The sequence below is a fragment of the Chelonia mydas genome, chromosome 23 (assembly GCF_015237465.2).
Source record: "Chelonia mydas isolate rCheMyd1 chromosome 23, rCheMyd1.pri.v2, whole genome shotgun sequence".
In the NCBI taxonomy this organism is placed as follows: Eukaryota; Metazoa; Chordata; order Testudines; family Cheloniidae; genus Chelonia; species Chelonia mydas.
The window spans coordinates 14,958,703-14,985,934 of record NC_051263.2 but is presented as its reverse complement, the minus strand read 5'-3'; the positions used below and the strand labels follow the sequence as shown (position 1 = coordinate 14,985,934).

At 46.6% G+C, this 27,232-nt stretch overlaps 1 protein-coding gene across 2 annotated transcripts in view; it reads left to right on the top strand.

The window, feature by feature from the left end:
- Window positions 1-6,985: 6,985 nt before the first annotated feature.
- The window catches only part of LOC119563584 (butyrophilin subfamily 1 member A1), an 80,961-nt gene continuing 60,714 nt past the window's right edge, over window positions 6,986-27,232 (top strand). For both annotated transcript variants that reach the window (XM_043534643.1, XM_043534642.1), the window contains exons 1-7: window positions 6,986-7,031; window positions 8,213-8,270; window positions 9,300-9,409; window positions 19,340-19,681; window positions 20,868-21,152; window positions 21,816-22,244; window positions 26,662-26,682. In XM_043534643.1, the coding sequence (XP_043390578.1) occupies window positions 7,001-7,031; window positions 8,213-8,270; window positions 9,300-9,409; window positions 19,340-19,681; window positions 20,868-21,152; window positions 21,816-22,244; window positions 26,662-26,682 (1,276 nt within the window). In that variant the 5' untranslated portion in view covers window positions 6,986-7,000. The remainder of the gene's footprint in view (window positions 7,032-8,212; window positions 8,271-9,299; window positions 9,410-19,339; window positions 19,682-20,867; window positions 21,153-21,815; window positions 22,245-26,661; window positions 26,683-27,232) is intronic.

Sequence of the window (27,232 nt, the reverse complement as noted above, 5' to 3'; positions counted from 1 at the left end):
CCTGATCTCAGTGTGTGTGTGTGTGTGTGTGTGTCCCTGCTGCCCCCTGCTGGAGGGGCTGGGCCCTGATCTCAGTGTGTGTGTGTGTGTCCCTGCTGCCCCCTGCTGGAGGGGCTGGGCCCTGATCTCAGTGTGTGTGTGTGTGTGTGTGTGTCCCTGCTGCCCCCTGCTGGAGGGGCTGGGCCCTGATCTCAGTGTGTGTGTGTGTGTGTGTGTGTGTGTGTGTGTGTTGCATGTGTCCCTGCTGTCCCCTGCTGGAGGGGCTGGGCCCTGATCTGTGTGTGTGTGTGTGTGTGCGTGTGCGTGCGTGTCCCTGCTGGAGGGGCTGGGCCTTGATCTGTGTGTGTGTGTGTGTGTGTGTGTGTGTGCGCGTGTCCCTGCTGCTCCCTGCTGGAGGGGCTGGGCCCTGATCTCAGTGTGTGTGTGTGTGTGTGTGTGTCCCCCTGCTGCCCCCTGCTGGAGGGGCTGGGCCCTGATCTCAGTGTGTGTGTGTGTGTGTGTGTGTGTCCCTGCTGCCCCCTGCTGGAGGGGCTGGGCCCTGATCTCAGTGTGTGTGTGTGTGTGTGTGTGTGTGTGTCCCTGCTGCCCCCTGCTGGAGGGGCTGGGCCCTGATCTCAGTGTGTGTGTGTGTGTGTGTGTGTTTTTTGCTGTGTGTGTGTGTGTGTGTGTGTGTTGCATGTGTCCCTGCTGTCCCCTGCTGGAGGGGCTGGGCCCTGATCTGTGTGTGTGTGTGTGTGTGTGTGTGTGTGTGTGTGTGTCCCTGCTGCCCCCTGCTGGAGGGGCTGCACCCTGCTCTGTGTGTGTGTGTGTGTGCGCGTGTGTGCGCATGTGTCCCTGCTGCTTTCCATCACTAAAATGAGACTGGACGTCTTTCTCAAAGAGATGCTACAGCTCAACCAGAACTTATCAGCTTGATGCAAAAATTGCTGCGAGAGATCATTTGGGCTTTCATGCAGATCAGAGTAGATGACCTCAGTGGTCTCTTCTGGCCTTGAAATGTAGGAATTTGCAGATGTGCATGTACCCTTACCTGAGTAAGGGTATAGCGGGAGTCCCTGCTGAGGGACTAGTTTGTTGTTAAGGATTAGGGAACCCTTCGCTCCATCTTTTGCTTGATTGTTAGTGACACTTTGACTGCACCCTGGACTTGGAAAGAAAGAGGTGGGAAGTGGTTCAGGGAAGCAGCCTCAGGGCACTCCTTGATGTCATTTCCACTCCTAGAGCCCTGGGTTGGAGCCTGCTGGAGAGGGAGGGCCCAGGCTATCATACCAGGCAACTGGGAGGGAGGCATAACTCTGGCTGCCCCCTGAGATAAGGGGAATAAGGACACTGGAAGCCCTGAGGCAAGAGTGTGAGGGACTACTGCCACTCCAACAGCTGCCCTGAGATCTGTGGGAGGACCCCCTAGATGCTGGGACATTTCCATGGTTGCAGAGCCAAGGCTTAACCACTTCTGAGGGCTCACTCATCCTTATCTTTATGGGGGAGATTGTGCATTAAGACAATTCATCATTGCCCTGCACATTGGGTAGTCATGTACACCTGTGTACAAATCCTGGGGATCTGTGGATTCTGGGAACCAGGATGGGGTAGGGTGCAATCTACACACACACACACACACACACACACACACACACACACACTGATGGCATTTTCTTTCATTCACCTTCAGTCCCCTCCTTCACACATTTTCTGAGTGCTTGTTCAGATATTTGCCCTTTGCCCACACCTGCTTTTTATAGTCCAACGGATTTTGGCGGGCTTTTTTGTGTCTGCTGAGAGAGTTCTGAGGTGAGTACACAAATCTGCTGTGTGTGAATGTAATTTATAATCCAGATAAGTCATTTTTAAAATACGTATTTTACATTTACTCTAGATTTGAGATTTATAAAAGTTACTTCTTGTTTCTGGAAGAATTGGAATGACTGAAAATAAAGTTTAGATGCACTGCAGGGATGTTTTCATAACTGAAGCGATGAAAAAAATTGCAATTCATTCAAAAAACAGTGGCATATAATCAGAAGAAGTTTTGTGCAAATACAGAGTTTGGACTAACATTTATCGGTATTAATTGGATCATGCTGAGTGCGTAGATGAGAGTAATAGGTGCTAATCTCCTTGTCACATAATGTTCGATTCAGAGTTGTAATGCTAAGGAGAGGTAGGCACTTCACTATTTTATTTTATTTTTTTCAAAAGAGGAAAGTTGTAACGAAAACCACTCTCCTTTTGCTATTGGACCTTTAAGGCAGGAATCTGCTCTGAGGGATCTGTGGGGATGGCAGAACTAGACATGACTTTAGAGATCTCAAATACAAAAGGACTTACACTCTTAACAATAGATTATCACATTGGAAAGTATATCTTGGTGTAAAATATACTAGGCTACTGCATGTGCATGGGATGGGCAGGCAGTTGGTGAAAAGAAGAGAAAGGGAATAAAATGGTGCTTGTGAATTTTTCTTCTTGAATCATAGAATCATAGAATATCAGGGTTGGAAGGGACCTCAGGAGGTCATCTAGGCCAACCCCTGCTCAAAGCAGGACCGATCCCCAATTAAATCATCCCAGCCAGGGCTTTGTCAAGCCTGACCTTAAAAACTTCTAAGGAAGGAGATTCCACCACCTCCCTAGGTAATGCATTCCAGTGTTTCACCACCCTCCTAGTAAAAAAGTTTTTCCTAATATCCAACCTAAATCTCCCCCACTGCAACTTGAGACCATTACTCCTTGTTCTGTCATCTGCTACCACAGAGAACAGTCTAGAGCCATCCTCTTTGGAACCCCCTTTCAGGTAGTTGAAAGCAGCTATCAAATCCCCCCCTCATTCTTCTCTTCCGTAGACTAAACAATCCCAGTTCCCTCATCTTCTCCTCATAAGTCATGTGTTCCAGTCCCCTAATCATTTTTGTTGCCCTCCGCTGGACTCTTTCCAATTTTTCCACATCCTTCCTGTAGTGTGGCGCCCAAAACTGGACACAGTACTCCAGATGAGGCCTCACCAGTGTCGAATAGAGGAGGACGATCACTGCCTTGTGTTTCATTGGAGGTGCTTCAGAGGAGGAGATGCATATTTCACAGGATTAACAGCATTGCTCTGCTGGTAATTTTGGCAGTTGTCTTTGCAGTTAAAAGGGGGAAGAAATTGGGAAAACAAACAAATAAAAAAACCAAACCCTTACTAGTTATTTGGGGTCAGTTGGATTATAAAGTGTATATAAGAAAGCTTTAAAAGAGACTGAAGATCAGAGCTGGTCAGACTCCCCAAATACATGTCATTTGAACTGTTTTGATTTTTTCATGGCAAAAAATCAGAATGAAAGAAAATTAATTTGTTCAATTTGTATAGAACATTGTGTTTCAATCATTCAGTTTTTGCTTTTTCCTTTATTTTGAGTTTTGCTTTTCTCCCACTTTCTGTCAGTTTTCTCCTTTTTACATTGTTACATTTCTTTGCTTTTTGTTCTTTCTAACTTTTCCAAAATTGGAGAAGTTTTGCAAAGTTACAGAGTGCTGGAAAAAAACCAAACCTATGGGAAAAAAAATAAACAAGCAAACAAACCCCAGACCTCACTCAGTCAATCTATTGCATTCAGTGGCAAAAAAGGAGAAAAGAGAGAGAAAGTGGGAGAGAGAGAAATCCAAATGTTTGATTTTTTAAAGATGTTCTGGTTATTAAGAAATGTTTCAATTTGAAATGAAACAAAACAAAATATATATTTATTATCCCTCATGATTACATCAGGGGGATTTTTTTAAACTATTAGCCTTCACAACATACAAAATTTCTAAGCATAAAAAGGGGAAATCTACTGTCTAAAATTTATCCCCATGAGTCACCAATAAATCCTGACCGCAAACCGGCTCTGTACTTAGTCACCTGTCTCTTGGAGATGGCAGGGCTTAGCGCACATTGCTCTCCTTGGCTTCTCCCATTGGCTCATTTAAACAAGGAGCCACCTAGTTTGGGGGCTTTTGGGAATCTCAATCTAAGGCGCCTCCCTCCCTCCATTCCTTGTTTGGGGATCATGGGCGCCAAACTCTGACTTTTGGATTACAGTGATATTTCAGGTGCGAAACACACACACACACGTATTCTTCCCCCGTGAGTGAAGGGAGCACAGTGTTTCCACTGGTCTCCCCCCCACCCCCACACACCCTGGTATTATTGCCTTGCTACTGGCAATCATGGCTATATTTTGAGATGGTCTTTCCTGCTTGGACCCTCCTGTCCATTCAATGCAGCTCACTCTGGGGTTGATTACCCCCCCAAGCTTTTTAAGGAGATCTTTGCCGCAAATTGTATCTCCCTGCTCGAGGCAAACCCAGATTTGACTGACTGTAACCATATCTTCAAATTCTATTTCTATTGGCTGTCTTAGGGTTGCTTTTAATCTTCCCCCTCCCACCCCTTTAATCCATATGGTTCGACGGGTGAGGGGGAGATCTTGGCTGGTTATCGATACCGAGGCTCCTGCGTCTATTAACATACTGCTCGGCCGGCCCCCCACTCCTGCGTTAAGAAACCCCTGGGGTCGCCTTCGGTTCCAGCCGCGACCTATTTGCTACCTATTTGCTACCTGATACCTATTTGCTAGCCAGGAGTTTGAGCAACTCCTGGGTTTGTTTAACCTTTTCCGGTTTTGGGGTACTAGTTGTATCAGTTTTATTCTGCTTGTTTGGCCACTGGCCTTCTGTGGCCCACTTCATTACTGCCGAGTATGTCTCTCCCACTGAGATGCCTAATGCCAGGACTGGTTGGTGGTCCACAGACAGCCCTTCCTTTAGGATTTGGAGGAACACATCATGGTCTCGGGTTCTTATAGTCTCCACGTCTGAATAAGCGCGGAATGCATTCCACTTCTTTTCAGCACAGGACATGGCAGACTCCCCCTTCTGCTGAACCACTGATTGCAGAGCCCCCCAGTTGGTGGTCTGGGCTCCTAGAACAGCAGAGAGTGCCTTCCTGAATTCGGTTACAGTGCCTGCGTCTGGGTTTGGGATTCCTGCTGGCTCTTCAGCCTGATGCCCTCCTGCGGGGTTAGGGTTATAATCTTCCGCCCAGTGCCCCATCTTCCATTTATTGTCTAAGTTGTCCCACACATCCCTGGGGTACTTGCACTTGACCAGGATGTGAACATCCCTCCTATGGAGGCCGTGTATATCAGTTAGGCCATCCAGCTTGTCCCAGTGTTTTTGTTACCACGCTTGAGTTCAGGTAAATCGGACAGCAGTGCCTGTTTTTCCTGTGGGGTAAAGGGACGGTAGATCTCAGTGGTTTCTGTCCTGAGTCCCCTCGCTCGCTCGCTTTCCACATTAACATTTCTGAACCTCCTTAGCTGCGTTTTGATTGGAGCCAAATGTTGTTCTTGCTCCCCTGGGGCAGTCAATCCTTGTGGCGCCCCTTCATCATCCCTGGAGGTGCCCAAATTTGGCCTTTCACATGAAGAAATGTATGGAGGGGGTTCTGGCTCATTCCTTTGCTTCTTGCTGCTCGATTTTCCCACAGATAGTTAATCGGTGGTGCAATTGGCTGGCAAGTGCCTGGTGTGAGCTCCCCTGCTTCGGATCTGGGGGGGTGTCCCAGGCATGGTGGTTGTAATTCCTTTGCTCTGGGACCTTTTCCATCTTCCTGACAGTCACATGTTTTAAAACACCAGCTTTTATCTCTCAGAGCCTCATTTTCAGTTTTTAAAGTTGCATTTTCTTTTTCCTTTATGTTGAGCATATCCAATATTACTATGATGGCTTTGTGTATTTCGTCACCTTTCTGGTTATTCCACCCATTAACCAAATCTTCCTAAAACAGTGACATATGATCAGGAGGAGATTTGTGCAAATACAGAGATTGGACTAACATTGATCTGTATTAACTGGATCTTGCTGAGTGTGTAGAGGAGAGCAATAGACACTAATCTCCTTGTCGCACAATAGAGGGTTCAGTGTTGTAATGCTAAAGATAATATAATAATAAAATACTAGTATATTTTACATCAAGATATACTTTCTGATATATTGCTCAGTGAAGAGGGAGAAACAATGGGAAACTTGGAAATGGCAGAGGGGCTTAATGACTTTAATTAATAGGCAGCAGGTTTAAAACAAATAAAAGGAAGTATTTCTTCACACAACACACAGTCAACCTGTGGAACTCCTTGCCAGAGGATGTTGTGAAGGCCAAGACTATAACAGCGTTCAAAAAAAGAACTATCTAAATTCATGGATAGGTCCATCAATATCTATTAGCCAGGATGGGCAGGGATGATGTCCCTAGCCTCTGTTTGCCAGAAGCTGGGAATGAGCGATGGATGGATCACTTGATAATTACCTGTTCCGTTCATTCCCTCTGGGGCACCTGGCATTGGCCACTGTCGGAAGACAGTATATGAAGCTAGATGGACCCAGTATGGTCATTCTTATGTTCTTATGTTCCATTTACTTCAGACCATCTCTCCAGTTTGTCCAGATCATTTTGAATTTTAAGCCTATCCTCCAAAGGACTTGCAATCCCACCCAGCTTGTTATTGTCTGCAAAATTTATAAGTGTCCTCTCTAAGCCATTATCTAAATTATTGATGAATATATTGAAGAGAACCAGATCCAGAACTGATCCCTGCGGGACCCCACTCGCTATGCCCTTCTGTCATGACTGTGAACCACTGATAACTACTCTCTGGGAACGGTTTTCCAACCTCTTTTGCACCCATCTTATAGTAGCTCCGTCTAGGTTGCATTTCCCTAGTTTGTTTATGAGAAGGTCATGTGCGGCAGTGGATGTTTTCAAAGACCTATCCTCAGTGACTCCAAGGGCTCTTTCTTGAGTGGTAACAGCTAATTTAGACCCCATCATTTTATACATATAGTTGGGATTATGTTTTCCAAGGTGCATTACTCTTGGGTGAAAACCATCTGGTCCTGGCGACTCTGCTTTCAGTTTCAAACACAGGAGTTAACCTCAAAATGACTGCAGTCTCTCATTCAGCACTTCTGACACTGTGGAATGATCTTGGAGTTCATTAAACAACAAAACAGTGAGTATCAGCTGTAGACAGCTATATTGTGTTCTCACCCTCTGTTTTCAGGGCACAGCTCAGAATTCCTATCGTCCTTTATGAGGGAGCCTCTCTAAATAATAATCTTGCACAAACACATCTCCACACCTGCTGCCCCTGCAGTGGGAGGGAATGGATTAGGTGACATCCATTAGGTGCCCTAGCAGGTGATCCACGCCCCATGCTTCCTTATGGCAAACTTGTCCCTGTTTTCCATTGAAAAAACATTTGAACATTTTCACCTAGCTCTGCTAATCCTGTTCAGAGACATCTTTAAAGCAGTGCATGGGATTTGGGCTGGTATTTATAAGGAACCTCAGGGCTGTTTACTTGAGTTTTGCAGAGCAATAAATCCACAGCCCTACCTACTCCCTTCCCACCCATCCCCTCACTGAGAAAACTGCTTTTGTTTTTCACTCCTCACTTAACAAATAACTTTGGGAAATGACTGCTCCAGCTTCACTGTCAGCAATTACGCAGTGGCAGAGTTTAAAGGTAGCAAGCAGCCATAACCAGCCCCACCAGCTACTCAGGGTTACTGGATTTGGATCTCCAGGCAGCATGGGTGGTAGGTATTGAAGGCCCGGGGAGGCTAAACCTCCCCTAACCCAGGCCATGACCCCACCCACACTCTGCCCTGCTACCCTGCCCTTGCTTCCCCTCTCTCCTGAAGTCGGTGGGGACTCAGCTCCAGCCAGTGGCCTGGAGCTCAGGGCTCGGGCCAGGGGCTAGGGGAGCCAGAGGTGGCTTGGGCCAGTACTCGGGCTGGCCAGCGGTCCAGGACAGCTAAGGCTGAGCCTGGGTGACTCGGGTAGGCATGAGGCTCAGGCCAGTTCAGGCTACTCCAACAACGGGGGTTGGTGCTTGAGGCTCTGGACATGACATGATATATATTGTGGGATGTTCTTGTGATGGTGAGTGAATTAACCCTGGTGTTTTGGATAACTTACAATTTTGTTAACCAGGGCTTGTCTACATAAATTCTCCTTGCAGTCTCAGGTGAATGAAGTGTTAAATTCCTGTTCTAGCAGCGTTGTACTCTGTCCTTTGTACAAGGAAGCAATTGATATTTGAGTTGGGTATGTTTGTGAAGCCCTTTGGGAAGAAAAATACTGCAGTAGCTGTACATAAATTGTTACTACATGGCCTGATTCTTCCAGGCTCACTCACGGAGACGTCCAGTCCTTACTTCTGCTATGCTGGTCTCTCCTTTACAAGGTGTGTGACTGTCATCTGAGTAGCAGTTGAATCAGCATTGCTGGAAAAAGAAATACAGTGAATCTACAAGACAATGTATCGTGAGTTTGAATTTGAATTTTTTCTTTTAAATAATTTTTGTGTTAGTGAAAAGTTCTCATTTGAGATCAGCAGAGAATAGATTCCTTCATAACATCTGCCGCAGAAATAATAATAAAAAAAAGAAGCACGAATTCCCCAGTCTTGTTCTACAGACCACAATGGTGAATGCCATGTCATGTCTACTCTACACAAGCCCCATCCAGCAAAGAAGGAGATTAGTACTAATTTGTTTGTTCTGTGTGCGTTTTGTTTCACTTTTTAGTGAGAATATTTTGCTATTAGAAAATTGGCTGGAAAAATCAGCACATTTCACATAGCCCAGAATAGAATCACTGAATGTGCTGAGTTTACGTCACCCACTGCTTGGTCTGCATTTTATCCATGCAGCCACGGACAGGTGAAAGTGCCTAGGGTTAACTAAATATCACAGGAATTACCTCGTCTTCCCTCAGTCTATTTCCACAAAGGATAATTTTTTCTTAGTGTTTTGTTTTTCAGGAAAGTAGAAGTTGCCTTGTAAAATGAATGCAGTTTTGTATAGAGCTGGTCAAAATTCAAAATTTCCATTCTGTTGTAAATTCTGAAATTCTGAAAGTTTTAATTTTGATTTGGAACAAAAACTGGAAAGTTTGAAATTTCTCACATAAAGGAAATTCTGAAAAAAAAATTTTTTTTTAAATCAAATGGTTTCGATTCACTTTTCCCAAAATGAAATAGAGCAGCTGGCTGCTCCACGTCCTAGAGACTCCCTTGGCTGTATGGGGAGTCCCCCAAAGTTTGGGGAGTCCTCTGATACAGAAGTCCAGACTCCCCTGGCCAGGTGTGCTGTTTGGCTTTGATGAATAAGCATTTTCGGATGCAGTCACATTGTAGAAGAATTCCTGACCAGCTCTAGTTGTGTGTACACCTCATGCTACAGATTGTGATGTTTTCAATTTCCATTGGCAGAGAATTAGATGAATTATATTGCAATCACTTCACAATGCACATAGGAATCAAAGTATTCTCCACCGTTTTCTCCAGCACTTCATTTATTTTCGTCATGAAATGGCTTTGGGGTAAGAACACCATTTTTTATTAACTACTAATTAGATAATAAATATATACATATCCATTGCTGCCTATCTAAATACTGTGTAAGGAAACCATGATGCATGCTTATGCTCCAATAAATTTGTTAGTCTCTAAGGTGCCACAAGTACTCCTTTTCTTAATATAAAGAGGGATTTCCAAACAAAATTTGGGAGATCTAATGGCACTGTGGTGGGAATAACATCACTGTGTTCTGGAGCCTGTCTATCTCTTCAGCTGTTTTTACATGATCTCAGATGTGTGTAAAATCTCAGTGACCCTGCTTCATTAACCAGGGGGGTGGGGAGTGAGCATACAAGCTCCTTGTCTGAACACAAGTCATTAGTCACCCTCCTCAAGCTGCTGGAAAGTACAGAGAGCCGTATTTCAGGATGAAAGCACAGTGACACTGCTGCTTAGATGGGACATTTACCCTACCAGTGGATATTGTTAGGAGAAGCCTAAAATAACAGAATGATTGTTACTATTCCAAAGTAACAAAAAGATTGGCAATGGCCAGGTACAATTGCTTTTCCTGCATTCAGGGACTACTCTCTCCTGCTTCTTCCAGATGCCCAAGCCACCCAAAAGGGTTAGGCAGAAGGCAGGACCATAACTAAGCTTGGAAGGATTAGAATTTTATTGGTATCAGTAAATGTTGATAAATGTCAATTTCACTGTATGCACACAAACTGAGGAGAAAGTATTTCCATTGCGGCTAATCAAAATACTCAGAGAGGTAAAGCAACAAAAATGGGGCTTGAGAATGTATTAGAGTTTGATTGAAGGCTAACATTTCAACATATGCTGTGGACAGTTTCTGTTTTAATGGTTATATGCTTTCACTCTTTGAATCCCAGAATCTACAGTCATTAAATAATCGTCTCTGTGTGTGTCCCCTCAAATTTCCTGAGACTCTGAAATTTTAAGTTGACACATTTTTTTTAAAAAGTCCAAACCCCATAATTCTGCAAAACTCTGAAACTTTCAATAGATAAACATAGAAAAAATGCTTAAAAATAAACATTGATTATATGTGTGTGTGTGTGTGTAACCCTAGCTCTGCTGTCCATCCCACCATGCACGATCATTCTCTAGTGAGAACTGTTTGCTCCTTACCTGCTGAGGTTTCAGTTGTCACCATGAAATGTTCTGGGGCTGCCTTCCATGGGGAGACTTTTCTGCTCTGGCTTGGAGCAGCCCACGGGTCAGGGCAAAAGCAGAAGGGCAATTTTGCTATAAACAGGGAATATGGCACAGAGGAGTTTCCGTTGTTCAGGGCATAAAAATCTGGAGGTTAGGCACCTGTGCTTTCCCACATCACAGTCTAGAGGGTAGTTTTAATTGTTGGCAGAGACCCACTCCACAGTGCCCTGTGAACTTTCAGAGCTACTAAGCTAAACAGAGTTAAACCTGGTCAGCTCCCAGACTACTGCACTGGGCAGCACAGCATGGGGAGGAGGTGACCAGCCCCCTGTGGAGAAAGAAGTGGTTCGGGACTATTTAGAAAAGCTGGACGTGCACAAGTCCATGGGGCCGGATGCGTTGCATCTGAGAGTGCTAAAGGAGTTGGCGGATGTGATTCAGAGCCATTGGCCATTATCTTTGAAAACTCATGGCGATCGGGGGAAGTCCCGGACGACTGGAAAAAGGCTAATGTAGTGTCCATCTTTAAAAAAGGGAAGAAGGAGGATGCTGGGAACTACAGACCAGTCAGCCTCACCCCAGTCCCTGGAAAAATCATGGAGCAGGTCCTCAAGGAATCAATCCTGAAGCACTTACACGAGAGGAAAGTGATCAGGAACAGTCAGCATGGATTCACCAAGGGAAGGTCAGGCCTGACTAATCTAATCGCCTTCTATGACGAGATTACTGGTTCTGTGGATGAAGGGAAAGCAGTGGACGTGTTGTTCCTTGACTTTAGAAAAGCTTTTGACACGGTCTCCCACAGTATTCTTGCCAGCAAGTTAAAGAAGTATGGGTTGGATGAATGGACTATAAGGTGGGTAGAAAGTTGACTAGATTGTCGGGCTCAACGGGTGGTGATCAGTGGCTCCATGTCTAGTTGGCAGCAGGTATCAAGTGGAGTGCTCCAAGGGTCAGTCCTGGGGCCGGTTTTGTTCAATATCTTCATAAATGATCTGGAGGATGGTGTGGATTGCACCCTCAGCAAGTTTGCAGATGACACTAAACTGGGAGGAGAGGTAGATACGCTGGAGGGAAGGGATAGGATACAGAGGGACCTAGACAAATTGGAGGATTGGACCAAAAGAAATCTGATGAGGTTCAACAAGGACAAGTGCAGAGTCCTGCACTTAGGACAGAAGAATCCAATGCACCGCTACAGACTAGGGACCAAATGGCTCGGCAGCAGTTCTGCAGAAAAGGACCTAGGGGTTACAGTGGACGAGAAGCTGGATATGAGTCAACAGTGTGCCCTTGTTGCCAAGAAGGCCAATGACATTTTGGGATGTATAAGTAGGGGCATTGCCAGCAGATCGAGGGACGTGATCGTTCCCCTCTATTCGACATTGGTGAGGCCTCATCTGGAGTACTGTGTCCAGTTTTGGGCCCCACACTACAAGAAGGATGTGGAAAAGTTGGAAAGAGTCCAGCGGAGGGCAACAAAAATGTTTAGGGGACTGGAATACATGACTTATGAGAAGAGGCTGAGGGAACTGGGATTGTTTAGTCTATGGAAGAGAAGAATGAGGGGGGATTTGATAGCTGCTTTCAACTACCTGAAAGGGGGTTCAAAAGAGGATGGACCTAGACTGTTCTCAGTGGTAGCAGATGACAGAACAAGGAGTAATGTTCTCAAGTTGCAGTGGGGGAGATTTAGGTTGGATATTAGGAAAAACTTTTTCACTAGGAGGGTGGTGAAACACTGGAATGCTTTACCTAGGGAGGTGGTGGAATCTCCTTCCCTAGAAGTTTTTAGGGTCAGGCTTGACAAAGCCCTGGCTGGGATGATTTAATTGGGGATGGGTCCTGCTTTGAGCAGGGGGTTGGACTAGATGACCTCCTGAGGTCCCTTCCAACCATATTCTATGATTCTATGATTCTGGTTAGAATAACTCATTCATTAATGGAGTCAATTGTTTCCACAGAAAATTTCAATTTTTGTTGTAAGTTTAAATACCAACATTTTGTGGCTGAAACAGAAATAAACAGAAATAAACAAAAAACTTCAGCTGAAAATGGAGGCATTTTTGCTTACTCTTTCTCTTTGGACTGTCAGACTTGATTCCATTGTGATAAGGCATCTTTGTTCCACTTTGAGTAATTGCCTTTGCCCATTACATTAGGTGTGTTTCTCATGTACGAGTTCCAGAGAGTTTTTGCAGATGGTTCCAGTAGAGGGGACCCACCCTAGGGCTCAGACACACTGACAGCAGGAGGCAGCCCTGAACCAGCACCCAGAGCAGCGGTGCCATGTGGTGACTGAGGCCTTGTCTACATTAGGGGCTGAATCGGCACCCCTGCGATCTATGCAGTGGCGTTGATTTAATGGGTTTGGCGAAGACGTCATAAGTCGTTAGGCGAGCGCTCTCCGGTAGACTTAATTAATCCACCTGAATGAGAGGCAGAAACTATATCAGTGGGAGAGCACCATGTTAGGTCGATGTAAGTTACGTGGATGTAAGTTACATAAGTTACATAAACTTTGTAAGGTAACTAGCGTAACTTAGGTTGGCTCAGAGCATTAGAAAAGGGCTGAGTTTCCCTAGGGAGCTGAAAGGCTAACTCAGCCTGGCTGGGGGGGGAGTTCTTCCTCGAGGGCTGTCCCTGTGGGTGCTCCACTTTAAGTGTTCGTGCTCCCCTGCTCTCGTAGTTGGAGACTTTTGGTAGCAGTGCCTGCTGGGGTCGCACATGCGTGGTCCCTGCCTCGCGCTGCTGCAGGCCGTTAACCGACGCTGTGCGACCAACCCCCGCTCCGTTCCTTCTCCACCGCCCTTGGCTAGGAGTCGGAGCAATCAGCAGCGCCTCGCTACTTTGTAGTTAATTAGCTACAGTAAGTTACTTAGGTCTGGTCTACGCTGGGTGTGGGGGTCAACCTAAGCTACGCAACTTCAGCTGTGTGAATAGCGTCGCTGAAGTCGACGTATCTTAGGTCGACCTTCCTGGCCGTCCTCACAGCCGCGAGTCGACCGCTGCTGCTCCCCCGTCGACTCCGCTTCCGCCTCTCGCGGAGGTGGAGTTCCGGAGTCAACGGGGAGAGCGCTTGGGGATCGATTTATCATGTCTACACTAGATTAGTTTCCTTGTTAGCAGCTACTTAGCTTCTTTCCCTTTTCTTTTCTCCTTGGTTTAAAAAAAAAACCAAAAAAGCTCCCGGCCAGGAACTTCAGAAAAACAGCCGTTTTGAGAGCAGAAGAGTCCCTCCCCCAACAGGAATGCCCGGTTTCCCGGGCTTTCAGCGCCTTGCCTCCAGGCTCGCAGTGCCTGTCCCTGACAGTCACGATCAGTGTGTTTGCTGCCTGGGCGAAGCAGGCATGCCACAAAGCGTTGCATTGCTTCAGGCTCACGGCCAGAACAGCACGAAGTGGAGAGGTCTCTTGGACCTGCGTCGGGGCATGAGGCTTGGGACCCCCCCGCACTTCGCCAACCGCGGCTTTGGACAGGGGTCCTTTCTCCAACCCCACATTGGAGTGCCCCGCCGGGTGTCACTTGAGGAAGCACCTGGGTCTCTGCCACAGGAATTACAAAACAACATAAAACACAGCCGTCCCGTGGATAATAATAGTACCGGCTGGGGTGGCTGAGAGCTCCGGCACCCCTGCAGACGGAGACTGCGGGGGACGGCGCCAGCGGAGGGGAGGTCGGAGCCCTGTGCCACCACACCACAATCTACAGCCGCTCCGCGGGCAGGCATGCAGGGCCTGCACCACCTGGTCAGCGCCGGAGCCGAGGTGGTGGAAAACCCTGGCACCCACCGCGAAAGCCAGAGACTACAAGAGTTGGCTCCGACACAGGCACTAAGGGGAAACCAAACCCCGTGCCTCCACACCGCAATCTGCAAACAGTGGCGCGGGGCCACTACAAAAGGCGGCTTCTTCAAGGGCGCACCCAACACGCACAGAGGCGCAGCCAGCAGCCCCGCCTTCCCCTCTGCAGCCCTGGCACGGACCAGGAGGCAGCCCCAGGGGCCGGTCAAACCAGCACAGCAGCAGTTCCTCAGACAGAGGGCTCTGGTCTTCGGCTCTGCCCCGATCCCCCTATCCGCAGTACGGATACGAGAATGATACCCTGGGCACCGAGTCTCCCTGCGTCCCCAACACCACTCGTTGTCTCACTCCTTATCTGAAGGAGGAAGATGAGGAAGAAAGGGAGCTATTTCCCCACCGGCTTCTATCCATCAGGAGCCAGTCAGCCCAGGAGTCTCTCCTTACAGTGGTATGGGGACCCGTGTGCCACTCCCATTCCAATGGACATACTGGAATCCATGGGTCATATGCCCCCCACAAGGGGGGACTGCCTGCCATGGTCAGACCCAGCACACAGTAATTCCCCACAGCTTCTGTACCAGTACCCTCAGTGGTACCAGAGGAAGAGGAGGAAGAAACCCTGCTCCTGCAGGGGACATCACCTATCCACTTGCCATCATTGTCCACAGAGGACACCTTTATGCCTCCTCCCCCAATATAGGGGATGATATCAAACAGTTCCATGGCTTATTTGAGAGGGTGGCCCTCTCTGGACATCTCCCTTGAGGAGGTCCCCATGATACAGCATGGGCTAGTGGGCTTTTTGTATACATCCGCTTCGTTTAAAAAAAATTGCCCTTCACATGAATGAGACACTGATGGACCCTGTAAGGGTCATTCTGTGGACCCCTGTGGCTGCCCCTCCAGCGGGAGGTCCGGCAGGAGGTGTGTACCAACAAAGGGCGTGGACTTTGCATCCAACATCTAATTTCTTCGTGATAGATGCAGTCCAGCGACGTGGCATGCGACAACAGCCCAGAAACACAACTCATGATAAGGACTGGAAAAGACTTGATCAGTTTTGGCAATAAGGCTTACTCCTTGGCTACACCTCACTTCCGCATAGTCAACTATGGGACATTACTAATGAAATACAACTATACAAACTACTCAAAAATCTCAGAATTGATTAATTTTATTGCCAAGGACAAGGGAGAACAATTTGCAGCACTTGATTCTGAGGACAGGGCTGCAACTTCTGTGTCGAGGGTGATTGTAATGAGAAGGGCCTTGTGGCTCTGTCTTTCTGACTTCCCCAAAGAGGTGCAATCCACAGTGGAAGACATGCCAGCCCAAATTATTCGCCAAAAAGATAGATGACTCACTCCACTCACTCACGGACTCACAAGCGACTCTCCGATGCTTGCGAACCTATAACCCTAAACCCAAGAGGAAACAGAGGAATTACTTTACATCCCAATGATACCACTGGCCAATGTATTCACAACAGCAGTGGTGATTTGACTCACAGGGTCGCAGACACAGGCCCTGAGGGGACAACAATCTACTTCTCAAGTCGCTGCATCCCAACCATCAGCCTCCCTGAACAAGAACTCCAGTGGATGGACACAAATACTTGACCTCCGATAATTCAACAAGTTTGTCAGAAACACAATGATTCAAGACGGTCACACTATACACTATAAGTGACTGCCTGCTAAAAGCGTCAACCCAGCAGAGAGCATTGCAAGCCACCGGACAGGTGGTAACCCTCTTCACGAATCTGGGCTTCCTAATAAATAACGACAAGCCCACTCTAACAACAGTGCAAGAGCTGGACTTCATTGGGGCCCACCTCAACTCTATCGAGGCTATAGCCTCACTGCCGAGACAATGTTCTCTCACTCTCACCAGCCTCATACCCACTGCATGAAATAGCCCACAGGTATCTGCCAGGACTTGCCCCCAACTCCTTGACCACATGGAATCCACAACATTTGCTGTCAGACACACCAGATTGAACATCCGTTGCCTACAAGGAAGGCTACGTATCGGCTTTGTTCCACACAGGCACAGTATAAACAAGCACCCCACGATATCGGGCAAAATAAAGGACCCCCTCCTCTGGTGGGCAAAACTGACCAACGTATGCACAGGGGCACCCTTCATGCAGACCACAAAATGCCTCACTCCTGGGATATGGAGCACACCTGCACCCACATTCCATATAGGGCTGCTGGTCCCCTGAGGAATCCCTTCAACATAGAAACCTATTGGAACTTAAAGCTGTCCGCAAGGCTTGCTCCCAATTCCTGCCACTCATCAAGGACAAGGCTATTTGAAGCCTTAGCTTGTATGTATTATATATATGGACAAGGGGGAGCACACTCACAGTACCTCTTTGTGCAAGTCATAAAACCCTGACGATGGTGCATCAGACACAATATCCACACTACCACAGCAGATACCCTCACCAGACAAATTTCTCAGGACCGCGAAGGGAGCTCGACAACACAGTACTCCTGCATGTGTTTCAACACTGGGGGTTCCCCACAGTAGACCTTTTTACAACTGGACAAAATACCAAACACCCTTGTTTTTGTTCCAGTGCAGGTCTCCGTGTGCAGTCATTAGGCGATGCATTTCTCCTAGAGTGGAACGGTCCCCTTCTCTGTGCCTTCCCTCCTATTCCTCTCTTGAACCGAGCGATCCACAAGATCACTCCTATTCCTCTCTTGAACCGAGTGATCCAAAGATCAGGCTGGATGGGCGGTATGGGCCACAGTAATTCTACTATCATGGTCTCACTAAACCATGGTATCCTTACCCCCTCAGCATGACCGTGCATCCATGAATTGCACTCCCAGTTCTTTCTCACCCACTGTCCCAGGACTCAGGCAGTGTCCTGCATCTGCAGAAACTCCATCTCAGAGCATGGCTCCTCCATGGCTCACAAACCCTGAGCTGACCTGTTCAGAGGAGATACAAAATATACTGTTACACAGTTGAACAGAAATGAACTGTCACCCATACACCCTGAAGGGGAGATGAGTTAAGGCCTGGTGCCAACTAAAATGGATGACTTCCATCCCAGGGATATTACCCTCTATACTGCATTACCTATTAGAACTCAAAGGGTCAGACCTATCCATGAGCTCAATAAAAGTCCATCTACCTACCATCAGAACATTCCATCACAAAGTGGTTTGCCATCTCGTCTTTACCTATCTACTGGCCCAATGTTTCCTCAGAGGATTCAATAATGCCTACCCTGAACTACATAAGCCTACTACACCATGGGACCTGAGCCTGGTCCTTTGGATCATCACCTCTTCCCCGTTTGAACCCGTGACAACATAATCACTGCTACACCGTTCTATGAAAGTAGCATTTCTTATGGCAATGACATCTGTCAGACATGTGGGAGCACTGTGGGCTTTCATGGTGGAACCCCCATACATACTCTTCTTTGAGGATAAAGCCTCCCTCAGACCACACCCCTAAACCCACACAGATAGAACACATTACACACTTCATAATCTTGATGTTCAGAGGGCATTGGCTTCTTACATAGACAGGACTAAAGCATCCCATAAATCCCCCAGACTGTTTCTATCTATCGCTGAATGCTCCAAAAGGAGCACCATCTCTAAACAAAGACTTTTCACGTAGATCCATAATCGCGCAAAACTCAGCTATCATCAGTGCGACTGCCAATCCCTCATGGGGATTTGCTCACATCCCACTAGAGCCTTATCAGCCTCCATGGCTTCCCTGCACAATGTACCTATCATGGACATTTGTAGAGTTGCTACCTGGGCCTCAGAACATACCTTTAGACAGCACTATGGCTTGGAGCAACAGACAACATCTGATACCTCCTTCGGATGCTCTGTAGTATCGGAGTTCACGACTTCAACTCCGAAGCCCCTCCTTCCATCGGAGGGCACTGCTCTGAAGTCAACTAAAGTGGAGCACCCACAGGGACAGCACTCGAAGAAGAAGAGAGGGTTACTCACCTTGTGCAGTAACTGAGGTTCTTCGAGATGTGTGTCCCTGTGGGTGCTCCACTACCCTCCCTCCTCCCCTCTACTTTGGAGTTTCCTTATTAGTTTCTGCAGTAGAGAAGGAATGGAGTTGGGGTTGGTCGCACAGCGTCGGTTAACTGCCTGCAGGGACCACACATGTGCGACCGAACTGGGCACTGCTACCAAAAGTCTCTAACTACAAGCGCAGGGGCGCACGAACACCTAAAGTGGAGCACCCACAGGGACACACATCTCGAAGAACCTCAGTTACTGCACAAGGGGAGTAACCCTCTCTTTTCCCAACAAGACTCTACAGGCTGGGGGGTCACCTTGAAGACTACAGTTGCTTTTCCTATGCTCAGGGACTTCTCCCTCCTACTTCTTACAGAGGCATAAACCACCCAAAAGGGTTGGGCAGAAAGCAGGAGCATAAGTAGGCTTAGATTTTTATCAGTAAATGTTGATAAAATGTCGATTTCATGGTACGCACACAAACGGATAAAAAAATATTTCCATTGCTGCTAATTAAAATATTCAGAGATGCAAAGTAAGAAATTAGTTTGACTTAACCCTAAAATTTTTATATATGCGGTTGACAGTTTGTGTTTTAATGCTTATAAACTTTAATTATCTGACCCGCCCCCATTGTGTGCCCCTCCACTGGCCCCTGCTCTGACTGGAGTTTCAGGAGGGACTATGCATCCTGCACCTACCCAAGAGAAGTTCAGTCTGTACCACCTCGTGCTCAAATATGTGTATAGCTGAGCTACCAGTGAGGACGTCAAACACGCCCGCCATTCTGAAGGGGGGTAATTAGGTTAGATGGGGTGAGTTTCTCCCAGGAAACATAGCACTGCTGTTGTGTCTCAGAAATTGCATCTAGTTTTTATTTTGTTCTCTCTACACCAATGTCAAGCTTTTGAAGAAAATCAGTGATCATGATTTATTTCCTTTCTTGCAGGTGATTTTACTGTCACTGTGCATGTTGATCCTCCAATTGCCTTCGCTGGACAAGCTGTGATGTTGTCCTGCAATCTCAGAGGCCACAACCCCGCTAACGTTCAAGTGCATTGGTATAAATGGGAAAGGAGCAAAAATACGACATTATATTTTTACAATAGCACAGAAAAAGGGACTGAGCTGGGCCGGGCTGGGGACCGGCACAGGATCAAAGGACGATATGAGAATGGAGTGGTTAGCATGAAGCTCTTTCCAGGGCAAGTAGAAGATAGTGGTCAGCACGTGTGTGCGGTGACAAGCGATGGTGTCTATCAAGAAGCTATCGCCCAGGTGACTGTTGCAGGTAAGCATGGAGATGTTGATAGAAGAGTGTTGCTGGCAGGGAACAATGCTGCACTGATCACAGTGGTGCTGATTCTCCATTGCCTTGCACTGTGTGTAGCAGCTGCATTTCCATTTCATCCTTTCCTCCCAACAGGGAGGTTCATCAGCTGGCAGGGGAAGGAGAAACACCCACTTGTGTGCCACATTATGGGAGGTGGGCAGGGGAAGTGATGGACTGGGAGTCAGAGAAGATTCAACATTTTGGTGTCCATCTCGCACAGTGTATTCAAATTATACCCAGTGTATGCACACAACATGGATACCTCATGTACAGTTTTCTCTGGCTTTTTGCTAGTGGCGTGTGCAATCCTCATTCCCCTGCCTTGTGTGTGCTGCTGTTGTACAACAGCGATAAAATGAATAAAGCGCAGGGGCAAAGCTGGGCCATTACCTCCCGTCACACGCACATGCACCCAGGCAGTACATTACAGAGTCCTGCAGAGCGGTGAGGTCACTGTCCACCTGTGGTTTGTACACACTGCATCTGATTCTCAGTTACCCGAAGGCCCTTTTACATGGAAATGAACCACTGACATTACCCCTTGTACAGAGAAGGTTCTCCTTGGCCAGTGTAGAGCTGATGTAAGGGCTCTGTGGTGGCCTTGCTTCCGGACGTGGGGTAAGAGGCATGTCAGGGTTGTGGGAGAAAGGGAGCAGGCTAAGGGCTCGTAGGGGTATGGCTGGAGCTCACTGCTTTGGCTATGCTCTGCTTCCCAGGGCTCATAGGGGACCATGGGAAGCAAAGTGTAAGTTAGAATAGCCCTAAGGCTGCTCTGACTTACAATGGGCCCGAGCGAGTCCCTGAATGAGCCTAAAATATGGGGAGCACAAAGTAGCTCTCCCCTTTTCTGAAAACACTGTTTCCTTACTGATCTGCTACCATCCCAAAAGTGAAGCTGTCGCATACATACAATGTCGTCATGTCTACATTCAGCTTGTGAAGTGTTTGGTGATCTCTTGAGGTGGAAATCTCTCTGTATGAATTTAAGATACCTGGAAATGCAAAATTATAGTTCAGCGTAGATTCAATAGGACATGGCGGCTGTAATGATAGTGGTGATCATTCATCATTAGCACTCTTTGTTTGGTTTGTTAGCTAGTTCTTCAGCCTGTTTAACATTTTCTGAAATTGGTTTTCACTCTAGGTTTTGGCTCTGCACCTCGTCTAACGATAGACCATCAGCAGAATAATTCAGTCACTCTGAGGTGTACGTCCCAAGGGTGGTACCCACAACCTGAAGTACGCTGGACTGACAGCACAGGACAAAACATAACTGCTATGGCTGAAACAAGAATCCAAAAAGATGTGACAGATCTGTATCAAATCCACAGTACGCTCAGGGTAGCAGATATTGCTTCTGACACTATCTTATGCACTATAAGAAACCCCTTGCTGAAGAGGCACCGCAAAAAAGTTATTGCAATTTCAGGTAAGAGATGCAGTACTGTCAAAGCAAATATTCCTGCTGTTACTTACGAAATCGGGCTAAACGCACCTGCCTTGTGGCCAACCATGTCATTCAAGGCTTGCCTACATGGAGCACCAACACGCATTATTGGGGTGTGATTTCTAAAGTGCATTAATGGGTTGCACGTTAATTCATCCATGTAGACATCCAGCTGGTACTCACTAAAGTTTCCCTGGTGTGCTTTACCGTATTATTGTTTGAAACAGTAATATGGTAAATCACACTAGGGAACTTTTAGTGTGCATCATCAAGGTCTACACAGACCAATTAATGCACAACGCATCGGTGCACTTTATTCGTCACACTTCCGTCGTGCCCATTACCCCACTGTGTAGACAAGCCTTTGGTGCAGCATCGTGAAGACCTGTACCACTCAGCATTTCTTTTCAAATACTACTCTTGAGATCACCGCAGATGTAAAAGACAGTAGAGCTCCGATTCTCTTTTCACTTATCTGTGTGTATATTAGGAGTGACCCCCTAAAGCTAATGAATTTACACTATTGTAAAAACAGCATAAATAAGAGGAGAATTAGGGCTGCCTCTTTTTCACGCTCTCTCTTGCATATTAATATGAGGCATTATGTGCTGCTGGTGCAAATATAGCCCCCTGAACATTTTTCAGGTTTCTTTGATGTGGAGGCAGAACATGACGTCGTTACCGCTGGAATTGGAGAAAACGCCATTCTGCCCTGCCGGCTGATTACGAAACATCTGCCCCCTAGCATGGAGCTGCAATGGAGGAAAGTTGGACCTGGAAAGGATAAGACAATCTATTTCTACCTCTATGATGAAAGCAGCCCCCTGGTTAATTCTTATCCACATGATGACAAATGCGCAATGGGTTATTTGTCTCCAAATGGAGTCAACAGCAGAGAATGGCGCAGGAAAGAATATGGAAAAAAGGCAGAAGTTTTTAAAGGAAAGGAGTTTGGGAAAGGAAATATTTCTCTGAAACTGAACAATATTCAGGTGGAAGATGAAGGGAAATACGTATGTTCTGCCACAGCCAACTCATTTCACAGAGAGATCATCATTGACATCTTGGTTATCGGTAAGAAAAGCCTAGAATTGGAGAAAGCAGATTTAACAAAATTCTATTATTCTGTCTCCCCAGGAGCCAGCGCAGGCTTGTCCCTTCTCCGCGGCACATTTTATTTTATTAAAAAAAGAAAAGGAGTACTTGTGGCACCTTAGAGACTAACAAATTTATTTGAGCATAAGCTTTCGTGAGCTACAGCTCACTTCATCGGATGCATACTGTGGAAAGTACAGAAGACGTTTTTATACACATAAACCATGAAAAAATGGGTGATTATCACTACAAAAGGTTTTCTCTTCCCCCACCCCACTCTCCTGCTGGTAATAGCTTATCTAAAGTGATCACTCTCCTTACAATGTGTATGATAATCAAGGTGGGCCATTTCCAGCACAAATCCAGGTTTTCTCCCCACAACCCCTCCCCCCAAACACACACACAAACCCACTCTCCTGTTGGTAATAGCTTATCTAAAGTGATGACTCTCCTTACAATGTGTATGATAATCAAGGTGGGCCATTTCCAGCACAAATCCAGGGTTTAACAAGAACGTCTGAGGAAGGGGGTGAGGGGGTAGGAAAAAACAAGGGGAAATAGGTTACCTTGCATAATGACTTAGCCACTCCCAGTCTCTATTCAAGCCTAAGTTAATTGTATCCAACTTTGAGTTGGAGACTTCAAAAATAGGATTCTAGGTCACCACAGAACTGTATCATGTTCGTGGGGGTGGAGGGGCAGAAGGAGAGGCCCCGAGATAGGACAGCTGCTTCTGCTGGGCTAAGAGTATAGTTGGATAGGTTAACCACCCGCCCCCCCCCCTCCTCAGACGTTCTTGTTAAACCCTGGATTTGTGCTGGAAATGGCCCACCTTGATTATCATACACATTGTAAGGAGAGTGATCACTTTCGATAAGCTATTACTAACAGGAGAGTGTTTGTTGGGGGGGGAGGGGGAGATAACCTGGATTTGTGCTGGAAATGGCCCACCTTGATTATCATACACATTGTAAGGAGAGTGATCACTTTACATAAGCTATTACCAGCAGGAGAGTGGGATGGGGGGAGAGAAAACCTTTTGTAGTGATAATCACCCATTTTTTCATGGTTTGTATGTATAAAAACGTCTTCTGTACTTTCCACAGTATGCATCCGATGAAGTGAGCTGTAGCTCACGAAAGCTTATGCTCAAATAAATTGGTTAGTCTCTAAGGGGCCACAAGTACTCCTTTTCTTTTTGCAAATGCAGACTAACACGGCTGTTACTCTGAAACCTTTTATTTTATTATTATTTTATTGTTTTAAAACTCCTAAATGGTGGCATTTCCACTTTTTCCATTGGGTAGCTATTAGATCAGGGATGGGCAAACTATGGCCCGCGGGCCACACTCTGCCCGGGGGCCCTTCCTGTCTGGCCCCTGAGCTCCCGGCCGGGGAGGCTCCACCCGGCCCCTTCCCTACTGTCCCCCCTCCCCTGGAGCCACGCCGCCACGCGGGCAGCACTCTGGCCCGCCGCTCCTGCCTGGCGGGCTCCGGGGGGCCTGAGTTCCTGCCGCTCTGAGCGGCCTGGTAAGGGGACGGGGCTGCGAGCTCCAGCGGGCAGCACGTCTGGCTCCGGTGGGCCACGCGGCCGCCAGACACGCTGCTCTGAGTGGCCCTGTAAGGGGTTGGGGAGCGGGGTGGGGGTTATCTATAGCGGGGAGGGATAGCTCAGTGGTTTGAGCATTGGCCCCCTAAACCCAGGGTTGTGAGTTCAATCCTTGAGGGGGCCATTCAGGGATCTGGGGAGTTGGGGTTGGTCCTGCTTTGAGCAGGGGGTTGGACTAGATACCTCCTGAGGTCCCTTCCGACCCTGATGTTCTATGATTCTATGATAAGGGGCAGGGAGACCCGGGGGTCTGTCAGGGAGTGGGGCTGTGCAATGATAGGGGTCGGGGGTAGGGGGAGGAGTCTGGGAGGCAGTTAGGGTGGGGGGTCTCAGGAGGGGGCTGTCATGGGGACAAGGAGCAGGGGGGTGGTTAGGGATGGGTGGGTCTCTGGAGGGGGTGGTCAGGGGACAAGGAGCGGGGGGGTGTTGGATGGGTTGGGGTTTCTGAGGGGGGCAGGAAGTGGGTGGGGGTCAGATAGGGGGCGGGGCCAGCTGTTTGGGGAGGCACAGCCTTCCCTACCCTGCCCTCCATACAATTTTGCAACCCCGATGTGGCCCTCAGGCCAAAAAGTTTGTCCACGCCTGTATTAGATGGTCTAATGCATGTCACTGTGAGATCAGTTTCCTGATTTCAAACTGTCTGTTGTTAGCAGACATACCAATAATAATCACTCTTCCCTTTATTTGCCTTTAAAATGCCAGTTCTTGGAGCTGTATTGTTAAATCTATCTTCTAAAAATTAAAGTGATGTTAGAGTGTAATTTAAACTACTTTTTAATACGCCTATTTGAAGCAATGTTAATTTTACAACAGAGTTTGTTAGTATCCTAAGAACAGGAGAACCTTCAGCCATAACAACATAGAATAAAAGAAATGTAGGGCTGGAAGGGACCTCAAGAACTTTGTGAGAGTTTATTATTACAATAATAATAATTTGTTTACAACAGAGAAAAGATGTTTTTTCTTTCCACGGTGAGGTTGAAAAAAATACATTTTATTCCATGAGGTAAAATGATTTAGGATCTTGAGTCCCATTTTCAAAAGTTACTGAGTTGTTGTCTACACAGAAGCATTCTGGAAAATTAATTCGACTTAACTGAAGTTTGAATGTAAAGTGGATTAGTTAAATTTCATTAAGCCCCTGTGTGGACATCCTTATTCAGATTTTAAATTGCCTGAATTCAATTTGTGAACTAAGCTAAATCAAATTAAGGCCACTTTAATTCTGAATAATTTCTGAAAAACATGTGTTTACTGTGGTTTAACTAATAAATTTGAATAGTTGATTCAGATTAACTTTCTTGAGTTTCCCCATGCAGACAAGTCCTTAGATACTTTGGAGAAAGTCCAGTTAACTTTCCAGGAAACTTAGGTTAGGTCTACACTACAGATCTATGTCAGTATACCTATGTCACACAGGGGTATGAAAAATCCACACCCCTGAGCAACGTGAGCCAATAGGGGGAGGCTTGTGAGACAGAACATTAAACTGCGTGGAAGCTGGATTCAGACTACAGAACTCAATCCTGCACAAAACCAGAATGGTCCAAAACTGCTGAATTGGAATTCATTTGCAAATTGGATACTATTAATTTGGGCTTGAATAGAGACTGGGAGTGGCTAAGTCATTATGCAAGGTAGCCTATCTCCCCTTGTTTTTTTCCTACAACCCCCCCCCAAGAAGTTCTGGTTAAACTTGGATTTATGCTGGAAATGGCCCACCTTGATTGCTGTGCACATTGTAAGGAGAGTGGTCAGTGTGGATGAGCTATTGCCAGCAGGAGAGTGAGTTTGTGTGTGTGGTTTTTGGAGGGGGGGGTGGTTGTGGGGGGGTGAGAAAACCTGGATTAGTGCTGGAAATGACCCACCTTGATTATCATGCGCATTATAAAGAGAGGTTTCAAAGAGGGATGGGCTATTACCAGCAGGAGAGTGAGTTTGTATGTGTGTGTGTGTGGGGGTGGGGGGGTGGGGGGGGGGAAGGGTGAGAAAACCTGGATTTGTGCTGGAAATGGCCCTACTTGATGATCACTTTAGATAAGCTGTTACCAGCAGGAGAGTGGGGTGGGAGGAAGTTTTGTTTCATGGTCTCTGTGTGTATATAATGTCTTCTGCAGTTTCCACGATATGCTATGCATCCGATGAAGTGAGCTGTAGCTCACGAAAGCTCATGCTCAAATAAACTGGTTAGTCTCTAAGGTGCCACAAGTACTCCTTTTCTTTTTACGAATACAGACTAACACGGCTGTTACTCTGAAACCAAACTTCTCAGGTTTCCCAACTACATTCAAAACCCACCTCTTTGATTCTACTTTTCCCAGTTGCTCCCAACCCCTGCATATTTAGTGTCACGTACCAGATAATGTCATGAAAGTTTTGGCAGAAAAAATAAAGTACAATTTTTTCTTGGTTTGAAAAATAAGCATTTTGAGGTCATTGTAACAGTTCATGTTCAGAAGCAAATGAGTAAGTCTGCACCTGCTTTATGTCCTTTACACTCAGATACGTGGGAAAAATGTACCCCTTCATGTAACATGTGCTGACCCTGTGCCTCTTTCACAGAACAAATTCATGAAGAAATTAAGGTTCCATTTAAGTACAGAATCACATAGGGGCAGAGTGGGGGTGTCAGAAAAATTGAGCACCACTTATTCCAAGACACGAGCCTTCCTTCATTGAATTCAGTGTCATCTTCCATTGGCTACACTGGGAACAGTACTGGGCCCCTAATTTGAAAGCAATGAAGTACATATATTGAAAAGTGTTCCTTTTGTTTTTCTTTTGCAGCCCAACTCAAGGAGGAAAAGGGTAAGTTGGCTTCTGCAGTTTGGAAGGGGAAGGGTCAGTGATTTCCCCATTCAGAGAAGGGAGGTCAGGACCTTTCTCCTTTTGCTGTGAGTGGGAGGTGAGTGAGTTTTGCAATTGTGAGTGAGGAGAATCTGGATATTTTTTACTGTCAGGTTGTATATCTGGTTGGTCAGGGCTGGGGTGTCAGACTGGGGCTGATCAGAGGAAAGAAATGTTCATTCACCCAATGTTAAGCAACAACAAAGATGAGTGCCTCATATTAAATGAAGATATTGATATAATAGGCATCATAGAAACTTGGTGGAATGAGGATAATCAATGGGACACAGTAATACCAGGGTACAAAATACATCAGAAGGACAGAACGGGTCGTGCTGGTGGGGGAGTGGCACTATATGTGAATGAAAGTGTAGAATCAAATGAAGTAAAAATCTTAAATGACCCAAACTGTACCATAGAATCTCTATGGATAGTAATTCCATGCTTTAATAATAAGAATATAGCAGTAGGGATATATTACTGACCACCTGACCGGGGGGGGAAATAGCTC